The 23,393-nt window shown below is 42.0% G+C and overlaps 1 protein-coding gene across 4 annotated transcripts in view; it reads left to right on the forward strand.

The window, feature by feature from the left end:
- LOC123989317 (electrogenic sodium bicarbonate cotransporter 1-like) overlaps nt 1–23,393 on the forward strand; it is a 94,352-nt gene that overhangs the window by 42,407 nt on the left and 28,552 nt on the right. For 2 of the 4 annotated variants that reach the window (XM_046290247.1, XM_046290248.1), the window contains 13 exons: nt 3,033–3,193; nt 3,342–3,524; nt 4,112–4,252; nt 6,696–6,772; nt 8,110–8,267; nt 8,460–8,547; nt 9,939–10,093; nt 10,293–10,424; nt 14,711–14,885; nt 16,131–16,264; nt 19,706–19,980; nt 20,652–20,707; nt 21,079–21,264. In XM_046290247.1, coding sequence (XP_046146203.1) covers nt 3,033–3,193; nt 3,342–3,524; nt 4,112–4,252; nt 6,696–6,772; nt 8,110–8,267; nt 8,460–8,547; nt 9,939–10,093; nt 10,293–10,424; nt 14,711–14,885; nt 16,131–16,264; nt 19,706–19,980; nt 20,652–20,707; nt 21,079–21,264 — 1,921 coding nt within the window. The remainder of the gene's footprint in view (nt 1–3,032; nt 3,194–3,341; nt 3,525–4,111; nt 4,253–6,695; nt 6,773–8,109; nt 8,268–8,459; nt 8,548–9,938; nt 10,094–10,292; nt 10,425–14,710; nt 14,886–16,130; nt 16,265–19,705; nt 19,981–20,651; nt 20,708–21,078; nt 21,265–23,393) is intronic. The other 2 variants (XM_046290249.1, XM_046290250.1) reach the window with 1 other exon arrangement.

The following is a 23,393-nucleotide window of genomic DNA, read 5'->3' on the forward strand; positions in this document are numbered from 1 at the left end:
GCTCTCCTTAGTGCCTCCACCTGTTCCCATGGGAGGCAATCTCTTCCGGCCAATATCTCCTCCCAAGTGTAACAACCTTTACCATCCAACACGTCTTCCCATGTCCATTCTCCAAATAATTCATCCTCCCTTTGCTGCTCCAGCTGTCGCTGCCTGTTTAAACCAGCGCCTCTCCGTTTTTCCGGCGTGTCTTTTTCGTTGATTCGATTCGCCTGTAGCCCTCCTCGCATTGCTGTAGGGAATCCCAGGCGGGCTCCTGCACTCGCTCTGGGTCGGCCGCCCACCTGTCGATTTCTTCCCACGTAGTATACTCCTTGCTTCTGCCGTCCATAACGTTCTCCTTCAGATCCTGCCAGTTCCCACGCCGCTCGGTCTGTGAATGGTGGGTGATTCTGTAATGAACTTCCTCTGTTGTTTGAAGAGAGTCAGACCGAAATGCAGCGTGTAGGTTACTCATGACTTTTAATGAAGAATATGCGGTACATGAAATAACTGAAAATACAAAAACAACAAACGAGTGAAACTAATTACAGCCTATCTGGTGACTAACACAGAGACAGGTACAATCACCCACGAAATACAACGCGCACTCAGGCTGCCTAAATACGGTTCCCAATCCGAGACAACGAGAATCAGCTGACTCCAATTAGGAATCGCCTCAGGCAGCCAAGCCTAACTAGACACACCCCTAATAATACACACTCCCAATTAATACAAACCCCAATACGAAATACAACATATAAACCCATGTCACACCCTGGCCTACCCAAACATATAACAAAAACACAAGATACAATGACCAAGGCATGACACTTTCCCAACTGTATTTAATTAATTTAATTTATTTTGCTCCTTTGCACCCCATTATTTTTATTTCTACTTTGCACATTCTTCCATTGCAAAACTACCATTCCAGTGTTTTACTTGCTATATTGTATTTACTTTGCCACCATGGCCTTTTTTGCCTTTACCTCCCTTCTCACCTGATTTGCTCACATTGTATATAGACTTGTTTATACTGTATTATTGACTGTATGTTTGTTTTACTCCATGTGTAACTCTGTGTCGTTGTATCTGTCGAACTGCTTTGCTTTATCTTGGCCAGGTCGCAATTGTAAATGAGAACTTGTTCTCAACTTGCCTACCTGGTTAAATAAAGGTGAAATAAATAAATAAAATAAAAAGTGTTTCCCGTTTCAGTGCTCTGCTATAGTCCACGCAACGGCTCCCGTATGAATTGCTTGAGTAAGGCAGAAGCGTGTGTGTGTATACATGTATTCTTGAGTAGGGGCGATTGTGTGTGTGTGCGCGTGCGCATGCATATGTACATGTACTGTGTGTGTACATTAGTGTTTCACAAAGTAGGGGTCGTGACCCAATGTGGGGGTCGCCTGATTTTAAAACTCTTTTTAACTTTTTTTAATGAGCTAGATGCAGTTGTAATAAAAAGCGGTGTTTTATTCCTACAAGCGTGGCTATCTTTTCTACAGATTAGGCTACAAAATATTATGACCCAATCACGGAGGTATAGAACAGAGTGGAAAGGTCAGACACTAAATCGAACTGGGGGAAAAAGAGGTTCTTACTAAATTATTGTGTGATTTGGATGGGCATTCTATGTTCCCTTTTCTATGTTTTTGTATTTCTTTGTTTTGGCTGGGTATGGTTCTCAATCAGGGACAGCTGTCTATCGTTGTCTCTGATTGGGAACCATACTTGGGTAGCTTTTTCCCACAGGGGTTTTGTGGGTAGTTATTTTCTGTTTTGTGATTTCTGTATTGTTAGTTTCCTTACAGAACTGTTCATTTTCCTCTTTGTTATTTTTCGTTCTAGTGTTCCAATTTTAATAAAATATCATGAACATGTCTCACGCTGCGCTTTGGTCCAGTCATTCACAGGAAGAGGATTGTTACATATTGCCTGATGATATTCTGAACTTATATCTTTCTGATGCATGCATTTCAGTCACTTCAAACCATACTTCCTTCAGACTGAATTACTGTCAAAAGTACTGTCAGTTTGGGAACCCCTGGTGTCCATGTATGCATGCATAGGGGAGTAGTGTGTCCTCTGGTGCTGGTGAACTACTAGCTCACTCTTATCTGGATGAAACACTGCCCTGTTCCCTCAGTGAACCCAGAACACAACCTTAACCTCATAACCCCATGACATAACCTTAACCCCATAGGTGTTTAAATTGTGTGTTCACCATTTATTAATCATTACTCCCGCATGAATAAACCATTTACTAATCATTAGTCAAATACTTTTGCAGTCCCTAATGTAAAGTTAGTGCTATTTATGCTTTATAAACACTTTATATTAATGTTTGAGTGACCACTGTAATTTCTCAAAAAATATGGGCATTCCATTGGTAGATGTTCCTGCAGTACCTGATAAAAGAGTAAGAACACAAAACAGGATGTTTAAATATATAGAGTATACATGTGTCAATAACTAACTTACTAATGTTTACAAATGTGGGAGTAATGATTACTAAATGGTGAGCAAACAGTTTGTAAATGCCTTATAAATTATGTACTCTGGACCCTTAAAGGAGTCTTACCAGTATTTGTATTGTGTCATCCCACATCCGCTGCTATTTTTCATGACCTGTGATGAACCAATAACATAGAGGGGCTGTTTTGTAAAGAAAATCAAATTCTCCTTGTCTTCTTTTGTCAGCGGCCCGTATTTGGCAGTGAAATGATATGAAAGGCTTTGTCTACAGACCTTTATTGTGATGTGACCTACTGTACCTTGCAGGACCTGCTGTGCACATGCATCTTTGTAATTATGAGTATTATTTTTAAATCAAACTTAAGGTTATTCCCTCTATCTCTCTCGTTTTGGGTCTCTCTCTCTCTCTCTCTCTCTCTCTCTCTCTCTCTCTCTCTCTCTCTCTCTCTCTCTCTCTCTCTCTCTCTCTCTCTCTCTCTCTCTCTCTCTCTCTCTCTCTCTCTCTCTCTCTCTCTCACACACACACACCTCTCATGCTTTCGCTCTGTCTCAATCTATTCCTCTCTCTCTAGGTGGATAAAGTTTGAGGAGAAGGTGGAGAAGGGAGGAGAGCGTTGGAGTAAGCCCCACGTGGCCACATTGTCCCTTCACAGTCTGTTTGAGCTGAAGACCTGCATTGAGAAAGGCACCATCCTGCTGGACCTGGAAGCCTCCACTCTACCACAGGTGGTCGGTAAGATAAGTACACTTCCCATAAGTTAGAATTGGAACGTCCCAAAACTGTGCACTTTGAAACCAAGCGTCCTCAGTATTGACATTCCCTCCATCCTCTTTTGTCTCTTTGTTATCCTCCCCCTGCTTGTTTCCCCATCCTCTATCAGAGCTGATCACTGACAGCCAGATCGAGATCGGTCAACTGAAGCCTGAGCTAAAGGATCAGGTCATGTACACTTTGCTACGGAAACATCGTCACCAGACCAAGAAGTCCAACCTACGCTCGCTTGCTGACATCGGCAAGACGGTGTCCAGTGCAAGTAGGCTGTTTTCCAACCAAGACCAGAACGGTAATGTAGATGCCAGTTTGGTGCAGCCTTTTTTATTATTATTGTTTGCCTCCTAATTCCTATCTTATCCCAACCAATTTTACCAATCACATCCTTTTTCCTCTGGTGGTCATCAATACTATAGGATAAGGTGTAGTGTATGTTCAACTTTTATATGCCATCATTTGAGTGCAGTAAAGATGTTACAGGTACATATATCTAGGTGGCTATAGTTTTAACTAGTAATGTGAATGTGACTGGCAACATTCTTTAATGCCTGAGTGTTGATGCTTGTTTTTGTTATTCTTCCAAATACTACTATCTCCAAAGTGTATTCCGACTTGCATATCATTTTATAATATAAAGCATGTGATTTAATTATTTAGAAGACAATAACTTCTTGGATGCCATTAAATAATAATAATAATAATATGGTACTGCAGTTTGAAGTGTGAGATTGTTCTAGTTTTCTGTCTTCTATCTGTACTCTCACTCTCCTGCACAGATTAACATTCCCTCGTGTTCTCTTCACTTTTTGCCTGCCTGCCTTCCTGCTTTCTTCGTTTCTTCCTTTCTTCCGTCACTCCATCTCTCTGTCTGCACTAAAGCACGCAGTCTCAATGAGCACCCCCAGCCCTTTCCCCACTTGCACACCCAGTCCCAACCCCAGTATGTGCCTTATGCAACCACGCTTGGCCATGAGGAACCGATAAAGGAGATCCAACGAAGCTCCAGCATGCAATACATCAGTAAGTCAGGTCACAACACATTTATAACACATGCGATACATCAGTAAGTCAGGTCACAACACATTTATAACACATGCGATACATCAGTAAGTCAGGTCACAACACATTTATAACACATGCAATACATCAGTAAGTCAGTTCACAACACATTTATAACACATGCGATACATCAGTAAGTCAGGTCACAACACAGTTATAACACATGCAATACATCAGTAAGTCAGGTCACAACACATTTATAACACATGCGATACATCAGTAAGTCAGGTCACAACACATTTATAACACATGCGATACATCAGTAAGTCAGGTCACAACACAGTTATAACACATGCAATACATCAGTAAGTCAGGTCACAACACACTTATAACACATGCAATACATCAGTAAGTCAGGTCACAACACATTTATAACACATGCGATACATCAGTAAGTCAGGTCACAACACAGTTATAACACATGCGATACATCAGTAAGTCAGGTCACAACACAGTTATAACACATGCAATACATCAGTAAGTCAGGTCACAACACACTTATAACACATGCAATACATCAGTAAGTCAGTTCACAACTCATTTATAACACATGCAATACATCAGTAAGTCAGGTCACAACACAGTTATAACACATGCAATACATCAGTAAGTCAGGTCACAACACATTTATAACACAATCAATACATCAGTAAGTCAGGTCAGAACACATTTATAACACATGCAATACATCAGTAAGTCAGGTCAGAACACTTTTATAACACATGCAATACATCAGTAAGTCAGGTCAGAACACATTTATAACACATGCAATACATTAGTAAGTCAGGTCACAACACATTTATAACACATTGGATAACTAGGTAAGTTAGGTTATAATGCATTTATAACATATGGGATAGGTCAGTAAGTCAGGCCAGAACACATTTATAACACATTGGATAACTAGGTAAGTTAGGTTATAATGCATTTATAACATATGGGATAGGTCAGTAAGTCAGGCCAGAACACATTTAAAACACATTGTATACGTCAGTCAGTAAATCAGGTCAGAACACATTTATAACACATTGTATACATCAGTCAGTAAATCAGGTCAGAACACATGGGATCAAATCAAATGTTATTTGTCACATGGGCGACTACAGCAGTGAAATGCTTACTTACAAGCCCTTATCCAACAATGCAGTTCTAAGATAATACAACAAAAAAGTAAGAGTTAAGAAAAACAAATAATTAAAGAGCAGCAGTAAATAACAATAGTGGGGCTTTATACAGGAGTACCGGTTCACAGGATAACTAGGTAAGTGAGGTTATAATGCATTTATTTATAACACATGTGATACCTCAGTAAGTCAAGTCAGAACACATTTATAACACATGGGATACATTAGTAAGTTAGTTCAGAACACATTTATAACACATGGGATACCTCAGTTAGTCAGGTTATAACACTTACAGCACATGTGATCCATTTAAGTCAGGTTATAATGCATTATAGCACCCTAGTGTGGGATACTTTTGTAAGGCGGGTTATGACACTCATATACAGAGTTTATAACAGGGTATAACACATACCTTCACAATAGTCTGTGCCAAGACAATTTGCGACCCACATTCATATTGTTGAAATGAGCTTTGATGACCGAAAACAATACTGTCATAGGTATATTCTCATGGGATATTACAATCAACCATTTTTTAATGTTTCAAAAAAAGGGCATCATCAAACAGCATCTAAGTCACAGTCCTTCATGCCCAGAGAAACAGCAAACAAACAATTAGCTAATGTAGATGCTACTCGGCTATTGACCAACTTTTATAGGTAATCACAACTCCAACTTAAAGCCATCCTTCTCACTGAGTCTGATACTGCTTGCTAAAAGAGGCTAAAGAAAAATGTCTATCTCTCCCACCAACCCCATCATGGACTACTAATAAGACACTGTCCGTGCCCCCTCTGCTCTGCCGTGCAAGTGAATGACCAGTTGGCATCAGATCAGTGAAAGACAGGGCACGGCAGTGGGAGATTTCAGGCAGTACATCTGATCCACTGCAGCTGGCATCAGCCCGAAAGCTTAACTTAGTCCTTGCTGCCTTCCACATTTATATTAGGTCTTGTGAATTTTCTGTTTCTCTTCATCTTCTGTTTCTCTTCATCTCCTTCTCTGAGATCAGTCTAATCTAACTGGGCCTCTGTCTGTTCTGGGAGTTGCGATCTACCTTTCATCCCAGTGACTTTGTTTGACCCCTGGATTGTGTTCATTAGGCACCGAAAAGAAGAAAACAGACTGAAATGGGGAAAGACTGCCTGGTCCAATAAGAAACACTCATTTCTGTTTCAGAAGGCCTTAAGCATTTTTTTTCTGTTATTTGCCTTAATGAACACGACCCTGGTGAACCTTCTCAGGCCTGGTCTTTGAGCTCTTGACCTCTGATCCAACAGGTAGCCCAGCCACGGCCCATCGGAACCTGACCTCCAACAGCCTCAACGACTTTTCTGACCAACCAGATAGAGACCAGGTGAGGATATAACTGTGTGTGTGTGACTGTGAGTGAGAGAGAGATCTAAGCGGGAACTTTAAGAAGCGATTGCTGTTCCCCGGGCACTCTAAATCTTAGCTCCTGCTGTAACAATATGCAGGGTCAAGGAGTCGACACCGTGTGTGTCGGAACCAGAGCACGGCCTCACTCTACTGTTAAAGTCTGAGCCTCACACACGACGATAAGAGCCCTGACCCTCTCTCTCAAATGTTTGGTAACAATGTTACCACTCCTCCTGAAGCCTGCGGAAACTACACAGACACAATAACTAACTCCTGGAATTACACGGACAACAGTAGTTTATTCGTCAAATTGATTTGGTCTTTGATAAAACACCAAGGCCTTGCTTTGTTAATCATCTCCTTACACCCGAGGTCTCTGGTTGCTTAAGTTTTATGCATTTCACTGTGACTAAGTACTCAGTGTACCACTTGGACGTTAGGTTTAATTTAGCAGTCTATTAAGATTAAGAGATTAAGATTAATATCACTTTATTTGTCAATTGTACAAGTTTCAACTAAAATTTGACTTCTGCTGTATCCCAACCCCTCCCAAGACACACATACATATACGGGTTGGAGCAGGGGTCTGCCACACTGGGCGCCGGGGAGCAGTTGTTGTGGGGATTAAGTGCCTAGCTCAAGGGCACAACGGCAGGCAATTTCATCTAGGATTTGATACCAGCAACCCTCCAGTTTCCAGCTCACTTCCTGTCTGATTTTGTTTCCCGTCAGACCCTGGATTCGAACAGTTGCTGGCTCGCACCTCTAACCACTAGGACCCCTGTCTCCCCTTGACCTAAAGTGAAGGGCTCGTATGCATTCACCTGGCCTGTTCTTTTGTATACAGTTGCACAGAGGTTAATGTTTTTTGTTGCTACCTCATTCTCATTACATATCATTATGTAGACTGGTTCAAGTGTATAACAGCAACGAACAGAAAGGGCTTTATTGTGTCTTGTTAATCATACCGCTTGTGTCATAGTGACTCACAGAGTGAACTACGAACTGCAGTGGTGTTGCCACACAATACAGCATGTAATGCCTATGTGCCAGGGACGGGCTGTACTCAGCTGCCCCATTTCATCCATGCAACTGTGTACAACTTTGGGGCATGTGAAATGTCCATTGTTACGGTACCTTTACTGCTCTTCTCATACTACTTTGATAAGGACAGTCGTTTCAAGCACCACTTCTCTCGAATGTGTGTCAAGGCTCATTGTTTTCCTTCTCTTTTTTCTGTCTCATTCAATATTTGTGCGTGTTCCTCTCTTTCTCTTTCTCTCTGTCCATCTTTGTCCCCCCCCCTCTCTCTAGCTGAAGAATAAGTTGATGAAGAAGCTTCCACGTGATGCCGAGGCGTCTAACGTCCTGGTCGGAGGGGTGGACTTCCTGGACACACCCTTCGTGGCGTTTGTCCGCCTGCAGCAGGCTGCCATGTTGGGAGGTTTGACAGAGGTCCCTGTCCCTACCAGGTATCCTACTGATACCACCACAACCAACTTAGCAAATCCACCGAATATACCACATATCTCTCTCATAGATATCTCCTATGTCATAGAGGCTGATGCTATATTTATATAGTTTAACCACTAGTGACCACCAGTTATATTCAATTTGGGCTTTTTATTGAACATGCTTCTGCTTTTCTCTTCATCTCCTTTTAGGTTCCTATTCGTGCTGCTGGGGCCCAAAAGCAAAGCCAAGTCCTACCATGAGATCGGACGAGCTATCGCCACCCTCATGTCTGATGAGGTACGTTACCATCGTGTCCAACGCGCATATACAGTAGCTAGTGGAAGTCTACACACCCCTTGGACAGTTGTCACATTTTGCTGCCTTAAAATGTTATCTAAAAGGGGATTCAATTAGATGTACACACACACCCTACATACATTCACACACACAAAACACACACACATGCATATTGATGCCACACACACGCTCACAAATAGACACACTTTTACACTCTTCACATACGCTGATGCTACTCAGTTTATTATCAATCACGATTGCCTGGTCACTTTTACCCCTACCTCAATGTACATATTATCTCAATTACCTCAATCAACTACCTCGTACCCCGGCACATTGACTCGGTACCGGTACTCCTTGTATATAGCCTCGTTATTGTTATTTTGTGTTACTATTTCAAATGGTTATTTTGTTATTTTTTTAAAAACATTTCAACTGCATTGTTGGGAAAGGGCTCGTAAGTAAGCATTTCACTGTAAAGTCCACCTGTTGTATTCGGCACATGTGACAACTAAAATGTCATTTGATTTTGAACCTGCTCGACATTTTCAAAGTGAAAGAAAAAGTATAGAACAGTTTCTATAATAAAATTGATTGAGTATGTGTTCACACCCCTGAGTTGATACTTGGTGGAAGTACCTTTGACAGTAATTACAGCTGTAAATAATTTTGAATAAGATTCTGACAAATCTGCACAATTCTTAGGGCAACATATATCCATTGTTTTTGTAAAAATTGCTCAAGATAAGTACATTTGGTCGGGAATCATTGATGGACAGCAATATTCAAACCTTGTCTCTGATTTTCAAGCAGACTGAGACTGTACCCCTCCAGTTAACCATACTGCACCTGACTCACGTTCCCACAGGTCCCAGCCACACACCCTGCTTCTATCCATACTGTTGGAATTAGACAGGGACTCCCCCCCCGGGATTACCTTAAGTTATAGTTAAACAAAACCCTCAGGTGGCTGTGAGGGATCTTCCCTGGCCTGGGTGGGACAACGCTCTGTGTATGAGATTGACAGGGAGATACTCTGGGGCAATACGATATAATGGCATATGGCTTATATAGATGGTGATTACAAACACACCATCTGGAAGTAATTATGATTGGGGATAATTATAATGATTGGGATCCAATTATTCACAATATGAGGAAGAAACAAGTGTGAAAAATGATTGGTTGTTGGCTGGTGTTGATGTTAACATGGTTTCTGATTGGTTGTGTTGTGGTATGGTGTTCCATGACAAGGACAGACAGGACCTGCGGTGGGTTTGATTAGTTATGTGGGGAAGTAACATAGCTGTTGTTAATGTTAACATTGTTTATGATTGGTTGTGTGCTGGTGTTGATGTTACCTTGGTTTCTGATTGGTTGTGTGGGGTCAGGTGTTCCATGACATTGCCTACAAGGCCAAGGACAGACAGGACCTGCTGGCAGGCATTGAGGAGTTCCTGGATGAGGTTATCGTCCTACCTCCTGGGGAGTGGGACCCTGACATCAGGATAGAACCCCCCAAATCCCTGCCCTCCTCAGATAAGAGGTACAGCTCTGCCACCCACACCTCTAGTCCTAGTACAGTTGTATAATTTTGTAAATTGTCCTAGTTCCAGATAATTAATTGTGCATATTTCCTTGGACAGTTTTGAAAGTTATGTCAATATTGGGTGCTCGTGATGAACCTTCAACACTGTGTTGGAGAGTGACGTCTGTAGGCTAACCTGCTGTTTGTGACTGTATAGGAAGAACCAGTATAATGCTGGAGGCGGAGGGGATGGCCCCCAGATGAACGGGGACACGCCGGGACATGACGGGGGTCAAGGAGGAGGAGGGGGACATGGACATGTTGGAGAAGAGCTCATGAACACTGGAAAGTAAAGACTGCTCATTACCACTAGCCTAGCGTATGGCATAGTATTGAATAACAGAGCATTCTTCAACTGTTGCCAATACCAACCAGTGGAGGCTGCTGAGGGGAGGATGGCTCATAATAATGGAGTAAATGCAGTGGGGTTTTTAGGATGTAAATCTTGGTGGGGCAAAAAAAATTGCCAGCAAAGTCACTACACAGCATTAAACCATACATTAATTGCACTTTAACAGTGACAAACTGTGCCCACAAACTGTTAGGGCCTACATAAAACATTCCCAACAGTAGAGCTTTCTTTCCAGCACCATGGAGTGAATCTTTACCATCACTACACCTGGCTATCAGCGGAGCCTTGTCAGTGAAACAGCCTCATTGTCATTCAGCCTCATTTACTGCCTTTTTAAAAAACACGGCTGATTTGCTTAAACAAATGCGGTTTCTACTGACAATTGAGATGTACAAACTATGGCATAAACGGAACAATGAGTGGATAAGAGGCTATCTTTAATTTTGATTAAGACATTAATGAGTGAGCGACGACGGATGTAGTCAAAATAACTATGAGTTCAGCATTTTTGAAATGTACAGCGACAGAATGCAGAACATGGGCTGCTCTTACAGTATTTTCCCTGTACACCAAGTCAGAGCCGTAGGATAAATAAAGGGTGAAAATAAGCAGACAATGAAACCTCTTGCAATATTAGATGATGATATTTCTGAAAAACAGGTTATATGTGCAGCACCACCAAGTCAGAACAGTAACGTTAGGCGAAAATAAGAGGAGAAAATAGATTATTAGGTTGAGGCACATGGGCTACTAACAACTTCCTACACAACATACACTTTGTATTACTTTTTTTGCTACAGTATTCATATCTCCCTGGCATATTACTACACAACATACACTTAGTATGACTTATCTACAGTATACATATCTCCCTGGCATATTACTACACAACATACACTTTGTATGACTTATCTACAGTATACATATCTCCCTGGCATATTACTACACAACATACACTTAGTATTACTCTCTTATCTACAGTATACATATCTCACTGACATATTACTACACAACATACACTTAGTATTACTTATCTACAGTATACATATCTCCCTGGCATATTACTACACAACATACACTTAGTATTACTCTCTTATCTACAGTATACATATCTCACTGGCATATTACTACACAACATACACTCAGTATTACTTATCTACAGTATACATATCTCCCTGGCATATTACTACACAACATACACTCGGTATTACTTATCTACAGTATACATATCTCCCTGGCATATTACTACACAACATACACTTAGTATTACTCTCTTATCTACAGTATACATATCTCCCTGACATATTACTACACAACATACACTTAGTATTACTCTCTTATCTACAGTATACATATCTCACTGACATATTACTACACAACATACACTTAGTATTACTCTCTTATCTACAGTATACATATCTCACTGACATATTACTACACAACATACACTTAGTATTACTTATCTACAGTATACATATCTCCCTGACATATTACTACACAACATACACTTAGTATTACTCTCTTATCTACAGTATACATATCTCACTGGCATATTACTACACAACATACACTCAGTATTACTTATCTACAGTATACATATCTCCCTGGCATATTACTACACAACATACACTTAGTATTACTTATCTACAGTATACATATCTCCATATTACTGACATATTACTACACAACATACACTTAGTATTACTTATCTACAGTATACATATCTCCCTGACATATTACTACACAACATACACTTAGTATTACTTATCTACAGTATACATATCTCCCTGACATATTACTACACAACATACACTTAGTATTACTCTCTTATCTACAGTATACATATCTCCCTGACATATTACTACACAACATACACTTAGTATTACTTATCTACAGTATACATATCTCCCTGACATATTACTACACAACATACACTTAGTATTACTCTACACAACATACACTTAGTATTACTCTCTTATCTACAGTATACATATCTCCCTGACATATTACTACACAACATTTAGTATCTACAGTATACATATCTCCCTGACATATTACTACACAACATACACTTAGTATTACTCTCTTATCTACAGTATACATATCTCCCTGACATATTACTACACAACATACACTTAGTATTACTCTCTTATCTACAGTATACATATCTCCCTGACATATTACTACACAACATACACTTAGTATTACTCTCTTATCTACAGTATACATATCTCACTGACATATTACTACACAACATACACTTAGTATTACTCTCTTATCTACAGTATACATATCTCCCTGACATATTACTACACAACATACACTTAGTATTACTCTCTTATCTACAGTATACATATCTCCCTGGCATATTACTACACAACATACACTTAGTATTACTCTCTTATCTACAGTATATCTCCCTGATATTACTCCCTACACATATTACTACACAACTCCCTGACATATACACTACACTTAGTATTACTTATCTACAGTATACATATCTCCAACTGACATATTACTACTACAACATACACTTAGTATTACTCACAACATACACTTAGTATTACTCTCTTATCTACAGTATACATATCTCCCTGACATATTACTACACAACATACACTTAGTATTACTCTCTTATCTACAGTATACATATCTCCCTGGCATATTACTACACAACATACACTCAGTATTACTTATCTACAGTATACATATCTCCCTGGCATATTACATCATTTATGCAGCGGCATATAAGCCATTTTTGGACTCCCCTTGTTGTGCGCGGCGGTCCTCCGTTGGAAAATGTTGTCATCAGAGAAAGAGAAAGGTTTCGTGTTGGATGACCGTTCAAAGTGTATTTTCTCAGTCTGAGTGCTTTTATTCCCGACTTCCCAGGTTAGCTACTGTCACCGATTCCTTCCAAACAACTCATTGTTGAATTTGCAATTTCCAACTTGTTGTGTGATGTTTATGGCCGATGAGCACCAATACCTTTTATCTATAATTTCTCTTCATTATTTCTGTAATTTCTCTTCATTATTAAATATTATTATTATTATTATTATTATTATTATTATTATTATTATATTATTTAAAAGGATCTCCCTGTAGATTGTTGACTTGATTCATGATGATGACTGCTAGCTAAGATTTTGAAAGTAAGTCCAGTCGAATCAAAGCTACTGTAGATTTTATCTGTGGCCAATGATCTTGAGCTTTCTTGAAAGGGCACTTCTAATCTAAGTCTATGGCAGGACCCAAAGGGCTCACATTCTTGATGTCTACCCTTACTAAAGGCGGGTGATGTAGTGTCCCCATGAGTGACAGATCACTGAGCCAATCACTGTGCAATGTTGAGCCAATCACGGTGCAATGCTCCTATTTTCTGCTGGCCTGCTCCACCACCACAGAAAGCAAACTGATATGTGACACGTATTAATGCCAAAATAACATGCAAAACAGCCCCCCCCCCAAAATATATATATATATATATATTTTATTTTTATGTATTTTTTGTCGCTAAAATGTGGGGCTCAACTTGATGGGTCCCCACTGAGTAAATGGAATGACATCTAACACATGGAAACCATGTGTTTGATACCATTCCACTCATTTCACTCCAGCCATTACCACAAGCCCAACCTCCACAATTAAGGTGCCACCAACCTCCTGTGATACCAACATGTAGTACAGTGACAAAATGTTACTCAGCAGGGCCTCAACACTCACTGATATTGGAATACAGTGTTAAAATTATTTGCTATAACACTGTAACACTACGCATGTTACAAAAGAATTCCAGTGAAAAGCATGAGCTGGCTCACACCCAAAATAGTTATTAGAGGTGCTGACTAACAACAAGTAAACTGTAGGCTATCGCACGCTATATACAGGTGCCCAGCAAGTTATTGGGTAAACCACCAACGGTTCGGCATCACTGTGCCTTCTTCAGGGTGAAAGAATTTCAGAAAATAACACCTCAGGTGTGTGGCCAAAGCAAGCCACTGTTTACTGTTGCCTTTTAGTTATGCTTTGTGCAGACACTGATTTGTGATGAAACAGCATCTTTAGTCGTCTCGTAAATTAGACAAATAGCTACGCTCACCAAAACAGCATGGGGATCGTAGGGATCCGTCTGCTTTACAAGGCTACATCTTAAGATCATTTTACCATAAATAAAGACTTTGTGGCATAAATGTAACTGTCACATTTTCATTGTTAAGGTTTTGTGGTGGCCTCATCCTGGACATCAAGCGAAAGCTGCCGTTCTTCGCCAGTGATTTCTACGACGCCATACACATCCAGTCGCTTTCCGCCATCCTGTTTATCTACCTGGGCACCGTGACCAACGCCATCACCTTCGGAGGGTTGCTAGGAGATGCTACGGAAAACATGCAGGTGAGTCTCTTTCTGTTCTCTCTTCTGGAAGACAGAAGTATTTGACAGGAGCAAAACAGTATAAGTGAATGTAAGTAAGGGCAAAGACCTGACTGTGTCCCGGTTCTCCACCCTTATAACATAGTGTGCACTTTAATACTTTCTGACATGGATTTAAAATTACATAACTCCCCCAAATGTACTCTGAACATTTCAAGACTCTAGGACCAAGAAAATGTATTCAAATTAGCTTCTGAAGTTTGGTTGGTTGTTAATTGTAAAATATGGCGATTTTTAAAAATTTCCTAAAAAGTTTATGTTTGGGAGATAAGAGGTTTTTGTCAGACAGCGAAGATATTGTTTTATCGCTATGTGATCTGACCAGGTGACATGATTACAGAGAACTCCTGAACCTAAAAACAAGCACAGCCTTCCCCGGATGTGTTGGTCAAGGAAGGCATGCACAGGGAGGGCTGGCCTCAGGGGATTTGGCTGCTCTGGAAATAACCACAGATCCAGATTACTCAGATAGCCTTGTCACTGCCCCGTCTCACTCTCCCCCGTCTTCCCAATTGCATGAGAGAAGGGGAAGGGAATCCCTCGACTGACCTCTGACCTTTCCCAGAAGCCTTAACTGTCCAAGCCACAGGAGCACAGTGTTCCAGGTAGCACAGCTCTGATCCTGCATCCCAGCTGTCCACTGTCTCCCACCCAGGCCTGGATATGCTGTGTAAATGACACCTAGTAAAAACACATGATGTCACAATGTGAACTTGAACAGGGCTGTCTGTCCTGATGGGGCAGTATAACAGCTCTCTGTGTGTCTGGAGCTGTGTGAGGGGGGAAATAGAGATCTCACTGAATCAGAAGATTGATATCATGATGCAGTTAGCTTCAATTGCACACTTGACAATTCCCAGTTCCCATACATACACAGAAACTAAATGGATTTCTTTAGATGATAAAAATGTTACCATGTGCTTCGTTTTATTTGTGAGGGTATGGTACCAGAACAGTAGTTTGGAACCAGACCTTGCCGCCAGTCCTCCACCAAACGCTCTCTGTCCAGTCCCATTTGGTTTAAACATATACAACAGTGGGTTGGAATGTGACCATCACTGTTTACTGTGTCCTTGACCTTTAACCCCACCAGGACACCCACTAACACTTTGAATGGATTTGGGACAAACATATCCATCTGCGTGTCTCTATCTGTATGCTGTTTCTTTGACTCACCAGCCTATCTGTGTCCCTCTCCTCTTTCAGGGTGTGTTGGAGAGTTTCCTGGGCACGGCACTGACAGGGGCCATATTCTGTCTGCTGGGTGGCCAGCCTCTCACCATTCTCAGCAGCACAGGTCCTGTACTGGTGTTTGAAAGGCTCCTCTTCAACTTCAGCAAGTGAGCTCTCTTACACCTGCATTTTGAGCACCACAGATATTGATACTTCATCTCTCTCTCTCTCTCTAGCTCTCTCACTCGCTCACTCAATTAAATTCAAATGGCTTTATTGGCATGGGAAACACATGTTTAGATTTCCAAATCAAGTGAAATGGATAATTAACAAAAGTGAAATAAACAATCAAAAATGAACAGTAAATATTTCACTCTCAAAAGTTTCAAAGGAGTAGAAACATTTCAAATGTGATATTATGGCTATGTATAGTGTTATAACGATGTAAAAAAAAAAGGGAAAATAAATAAACATATGGGTTGTCTCTCTCCGTCTGTCTGTCTCTCTCCGTCTGTCTGTCTCTCTCCGTCTGTCCGTCTGTCTCTCTCCGTCTGTCTGTCTCTGTCTGTCTCTGTCTCTGTCTGTCTGTCCGCCTCTCTCCGTCTGTCTGTCTCTCTCCGTCTGTGTCTCTCTCTGTCTGTCCGCCCATCTGTCTGTCTCTCTCCGTCCGTCTCTCTGTCTCTCCGTCTGTCTGTCTCTCTCAGTCTGTCTGTCTCTCTCCGTCTTTTTGTCTGTCTGTCTCTCTCCGTCTCTTTGTCTGTCTTTCTCTCTCTGTCTGTCTGTCTCTCTCCGTCTGTCTGTCTCTGTCTGTCTCTGTCTGTCTGTCCGCCTCTCTCTCTTGCTCTGTCACTCCGCCTCTCCATCTCTGTCCGCCTCTCCGTCTGTCTGTCTCTCTCCGTCTGTCTGTCTCTCTCCGTCTGTCTGTCTCTGTCTGTCTGTCTGTCCGCCTCTCTCTCTTGCTCTGTCACTCCGCCTCTCCATCTCTGTCCTGTCTCTCTCCGTCTGTCTGTCTCTCTCCGTCTGTCTGTCTCTGTCTGTCTGTCCGCCTCTCTCTCTTGCTCTGTCACTCCGCCTCTCCATCTCTGTCCACCTCTCCGTCTGTCTGTTCACCTCTCCGTCTCTCTCTCTCTCCGACCATTCTTGATACACACCGGAAACAGTTCGGTGTTAAAACCTCGGCTGAGTTGCAGTTCTTGACACAAACCTGTGTGCCAGGCACCTAATGTACTATACCCTGTTCAAAGGAATTTACATTTTTTGTCTTAAAAATCCTTCTTTAGCCTGTCTCCTCCCCTTCATCTACACTGATTGAAGTGGATTTAACAAGTGACATCAATAAGGGATCATAGCTTTCACCTGGATTCACCTGGTCAGTCTGTCATGGAAAGAGGAGATGTCCTTAATGTTTTGTAATCTCAGTGTATGTGTCTGTGAGAGAATTCAATAGAAGTAAAACAAATTAGCAGCTATAATGGTCCTAGAGATGTTTTGTTTGTTTTCAGAGTTGGACTGTTGTTGTGAGGATTACCAGTGGTAGAGTATGTGGAACTGGCTCATGGGTACCATGGTGCCCACCACATATCCTAACCCCAACCACAAGTGTTTAGTGTTCTTTTTGGGCAGCGTAGAATCTTGATTTTCTATTGACAACCTCCGGCTTCCTGTTTCCTTTAATAAAAAAATATAGTTAATCAAAAATATAAAAGCAAAATGCAACAATTTCAACGATTTTACTGAGATACAGTTCATATAAGGATATCAGTCAATTGAAATGAATTCATTAAGACCTCATTTATGGATTTCACATGACTGGGCAGGGGCACAGTCACTTGGGAGCCAGGCCCACCCACTGGGAAGCCAGGCCCAGCCAATCAGAATTACTGTAGTTACTGTAGTCCCCCCACAAAAGGGTTTATTACAGACAGAAATATTCCTTAGTTTCATCAGCTCTCCGGGTGGCTGGTCTCAGGACGATCCCACAGGGGAAGAAGCCGGATGAGGAGGTCTCGGGCTGTCGTGGTTACACGGGCTCTGTGGTTGTGAGGCTGGTTGGACATACTGCCAACTTCTCTAAAACGATGTTGGAGGCGGCTTATGGTCGAGAAATGAACATTACATTATTGGGCAACAGCTCTGGTTGAAGTTCCTGCAGTCAGCATGCCAATTGCACACTCCCTCAAAACTAGAGACATCTGTGGCATTGTGTTGTGTGACAAAACTGCACATTTAAGAGTGGCCTTTTATTGTCCCCAGCACAAGGTGTACCTGTGTAATGATCATATGATAATGCTTTTTAATCAGTTTCTTGATATGATATTCTTGATATGACACACCTGTCAGGTGGATGGATTATCTTGGCAAACGATAAATGCTCCCTAACAGGGATGTAAACTTGTGCACAATTTGAGAGAAATATACTTTTTGTGCGTATTGACAATTTCTGTGGTCAGTTATTTCAGCTCATGAAACATGGGACCAACACTTTACATGTTGCGTTTATATTTTTGTTCAGTATAATAATACTCATGATAGACATAAACAATATGAATTTCTTCTGCAGTCAGACGTTAGCCACTGTCAAGTATTTGTATCTTGAACAAAAAATGTATTCACAGTAACAAACAAACTGCCCTCAGTTCCTTTGCCAGGCTGATTGTCCCTCAATTTCCCATGCATCCTGCTCGCTACTTCCTACTTCCTACTTCCTACTTCCTCACCTGAATGGGCTCACCGGTCCAGACCTGCTCCCACACGGACCAGAGCACAATTCTCTTCTCCTATTTTCCTATTTCTTCTCTCTCTTCTTTCTCTTCCTCCTTACCTTCTCTTGCCATCCCAGAGAGTAGACCCTCTTCTAGCATTACATTACAGACAACACTGGCTTAGCTATGTTCCATTATCAATCATGTACATTCATTGAATGTCACACCGTGAATGGAAACTATCAACGATGAGCCGACGGGGCCATGTTTCCTCGGGTCGGGACTGACCCTATGCCGCCATACACTCTATTACTTTGTGAGCTGGATTTACAGCCTCCATCAGTCTTTCTTTTGGTACTCTGATACACGCATACATGCTGTGAAAACATTGATTTATGGATAGAAACTTCCAAGTGCCTTAGAAGGGACTTCCGGTTTCAATAAAGGTTAATCCATTAATATAAAACTATGGTTCTACCATCTCTCCGACCTCTCCCTCTACAGAGACCATGACTTTAACTGCCTGGAGTTCAGGCTGTGGATCGGCCTGCTCTTAGACTAACTAACCATGGTCGTACCTTCACTCTCTCTCTTTCCCCTCCAGAGACCATGACTTTAACTGCCTGGAGTTCAGGCTGTGGATCGGCCTGCTCTTAGACTAACTAACCATGGTCGTACCTTCACTCTCTCTCTCTTTCCCCTCCAGAGACCATGACTTTAACTACCTGGAGTTCAGGCTGTGGATCGGCCTGCTCTTAGACTAACTAACCATGGTCGTACCTTCACTCTCTCTCTTTCCCCTCCAGAGACCATGACTTTGACTACCTGGAGTTCAGGCTGTGGATCGGCCTGCTCTTAGACTAACTAACCATGGTCGTACCTTCACTCTCTCTCTTTCCCCTCCAGAGACCATGACTTTGACTACCTGGAGTTCAGGCTGTGGATCGGCCTTTGGTCAGCCTTCTTCTGCCTGGTGCTGGTTGCCACAGATGCCAGCTCCCTGGTCAAGTACTTCACACGCTTCACAGAGGAGGGCTTTTCTTCCCTCATCTCCTTCATCTTCATCTACGACGCCTTCAAGAAGATGCTGAAGCTGGCCCACTACAACCCCATCAACGCTGACTATGACCCCAACTATGTCACAATGTACGACTGCCGCTGCATGCCCCCACCGGACCACGGTACGCTGATCAGCACTGTGCTCGCAGCTCATTGGCAGTTTTGTAGTTCAAACCGAATAAGGAAGTGCTAATGATTAAGGTGTGCCTGTCCAGGTGACAACAGGGGTGTAGCTACCGAAGAGGGTTTAGCCAATATAAATGTAATCTCTTTCTGGATCTGTGGTTTTGTCTGTGTTTCTTGGGCTCTCAAATTGCTCTAACTTTGAGTCGGTGAGCTCACTTCCTATTGCTGTCGGATCAGTCCAGAAAGCAAACATTACACAATTTTTCACAATATTTAAACTGGAGATAATCACATGGTCCAAGTTTGTGTTCACTTAAGAGATATCATTAGTCCACTCTGTTCATAACAGATTATAGTTTTGGGAACAGAAAACTGTATCGAGATCAAATGTTTCATCGATGAGAAAATGTGAAGAATGTCGGCCAAAATCCATGTCGTTCCATCTTCTCCCACTGCCAGCCAGTAGGCTTCCTCTCACTACCATATTTGGTAGTGAGTGGAAACTCTAAGCGGATGCTTCACATTTATATGTCCAGTGAAATATCTGTCTCTTTGTTCTATCTGTGGTAACACTGCATATGCTTGAGGAAAATGCACATTATAGTTTTGACAAGTGCCTCGTAAAGTGGTTTTGTGGAGACCTCACTGTTTGTTTGTTTCCATCCAGGCAATATGACGGGTCTCTATATCGACGCCTCTGCCTGGATAAACAATGCTGATCTGGTAAGCAGCAGTCACTGGAGTATTTCTTCTCTGACAGCCATATATTCTTCAGTCACAAGAAGGTCTGAAGGAAATCTATATTTCTGAGTGTGTCTCAGACAGGAATGTGTCTGAGCTGGTGTGGGTTAATTAGGTTATGACAGTGTTATCCATCAACCATACAGACGCATTGTTGATAGAGAACACTATCATTACCTGATTTTAAATTACATCAATATTTCAATCAATAGTAAAGGTGCTTATTTCACTAATGTTGTGAAATAAAATTTTGGGCTGGTTTTAGCAGCTTCTGTATGTACTGATTCATTTGAACCTAAAGTTATGACAAATGAGGTAATGGTTTTGTCTGTGTGTGCCTGTCTCTCCCGTAGTCGGTAAATGCCACATGGGCGTCTCTCGACAAGAAGCAGTGTGTGGTGTACGGAGGCGAGCTGATTGGTCCAGCCTGTGGCTTCGTCCCTGACGTCACTCTGATGTCATTCATCCTTTTCCTGGGGACCTACACCTGCTCCATGTCTCTCAAGAAGTTTAAGTTCAGCCGCTTCTTCCCCACCACTGTGAGTGACCGACAGCCCCGACCGCCAATCACGTTTCAGGATCCAAGTTTGGTTGATTTTTCAAAAGGGGGCGAAAGAAATTAAAACGTCAACATTGTGTAGACAATACAATCAGGTTATAGTGCATACAAATGGTATTGATGTACAGAAGACATATGCCTACTGCATGACGATCCTACCATATCTTTACATGTTTATTTGGCGAATTTCCATGAGCCATGTTTGTGTTCAGTGGAGTGAAACTTACTTCAGAGGAACCCCCCCCCCCCGACAGCCCTGACCCTTTGATCCGGTTAGTATCTACTGAGCTGCTGGTATTCCAGGTTTTATTACATTGCGATTTCTCATGATGTACAGCACATCGCTCTATACCCCCCTGCTCCCTCCTCCTTGCTGTGACATTCTCAGGTTATTTGATAGGCTCTGATGTCAAAGAGAGTCTTAGCAGGAAAGTCAGATGTCACTCTCTGACACTGTTTAAGGTGCTATGTATCAAACAAACTCACACCTACACTTGCACTTCAGTGTCCTAAAACACACAAACCTAGTGGACAAACTGCTTAAGATGCTGTGTTTAACCCCACACTTCACACCAACACTAAACAACTACACTTCCACCTCATGAATCCTAAAATACATGAAGAGTCTGATACATGAGAAGTAGTACTCATCTCTGTCTTGCCTATTGAAGATCTACCCACCTCCTCTTATTCTCATTCACGCAAATACATGAGTTACCTTGCCTTTTAGATAATAACTTAAGATCCTATGGACAGGTGGGACCTAATCCTAGATAAGCACTCTGGCTGTGAGACACCTTTTGAATACAGGCCCAGAGCAAGGCTCACTTCACCCTGCTCGTTGCTCCTCTCTCTGCCAACTGCCTTATCTGTTCTGCATCTCACGGCATGGCTGGCTGTTACTGTACAGCCCGGCAGGACCGTAGATGTTAAAATATCATTCATTCATTTCCCCATGGCAGGGACAGAGAGGGAGGGCTGAACTTTCCCAGGAGGCCATGCACTGTAGCTTTCCTCCATCACCCAGGCCAGGCCAGGGAGGGGCCCTGTTGAACATCGTAAAGGCTTTGAACTGTTGGTTATTGCACAACATGAGTCCAGTATCTGGTTTAGGGGGTTTCTGTGGGTTCAGTCAGTGTTTGAAGATGCCTGCTACTTCTTTACAATATGGCTATATTTATGGAGTTATGAGCTATGATACTGTATAGTGCAATAAGTTAACACTTATTTACATATAGAACACACACATATACAGTCGCGGCCAAGAGTTTTGAGAATGACACACATATTAATTGTCACAAAGTCTGCTGCCTCAGTTTGTATGATGGCAATTTGCATATACTCCAGAATGTTATGAAGAGTGATCAGATGAATTGCAATTAATTGCAAAGTCCCCCTTTGCCATGCAAATGAACTGAATCCCCCAAAAACATTTCCACTGCCCTGCCACAAAAGGACCAGCTGACATCATGTCAGTGATTCTCTCGTTAACACAGGTGTGAGTGTTGACGAGAACAAGGCTGGAGATCACTCTGTCATGCTGATTGAGTTTGAATAACAGACTGGAAGCTTCAAAAGGAGGGTGGTGCTTGGAATCATTGTTCTTCCTCTGTCAACCATGGTTACCTGCATTGCTTTGCACAAAAAGGGCTTCACAGGCAAGGATATTGCTACCAGTAAGATTGCACCTAAATCAACCATTTATCGGATCATCAAGAACTTCAAGGAGAGTGGTTCAATTGTTGTGAAGAAGGCTTCAGGGTGCCCAAGAGCAAGCACCAGGGCCGTCTCCTAAAGTTGATTCAGCTGCGGGATCGGGGCACACACAGTACAGAGCAGGAATGGCAGCAGGCAAGTGTGAGTGCATCTGCACGCACAGTGAGGCGAAGACTTTTGGAGGATGGCCTGATGTCAAGAAGGGCAGCTAAGAAGCCACTTCTCTCCAGGAAAAACATCAGGGACAGACTGATATTCTGCAAAAGGTACAGAGATTGGACTGCTGTACAGAGATTGGACTGCTGTACAGAGATTGGACTGCTGTACAGAGATTGGACTGCTGTACAGAGATTGGACTGCTGTACAGAGATTGGACTGCTGTACAGAGATTGG

This window comes from Oncorhynchus gorbuscha, linkage group LG11 (genome assembly GCF_021184085.1).
Source record: "Oncorhynchus gorbuscha isolate QuinsamMale2020 ecotype Even-year linkage group LG11, OgorEven_v1.0, whole genome shotgun sequence".
NCBI lineage: Eukaryota > Metazoa > Chordata > Actinopteri > Salmoniformes > Salmonidae > Oncorhynchus > Oncorhynchus gorbuscha.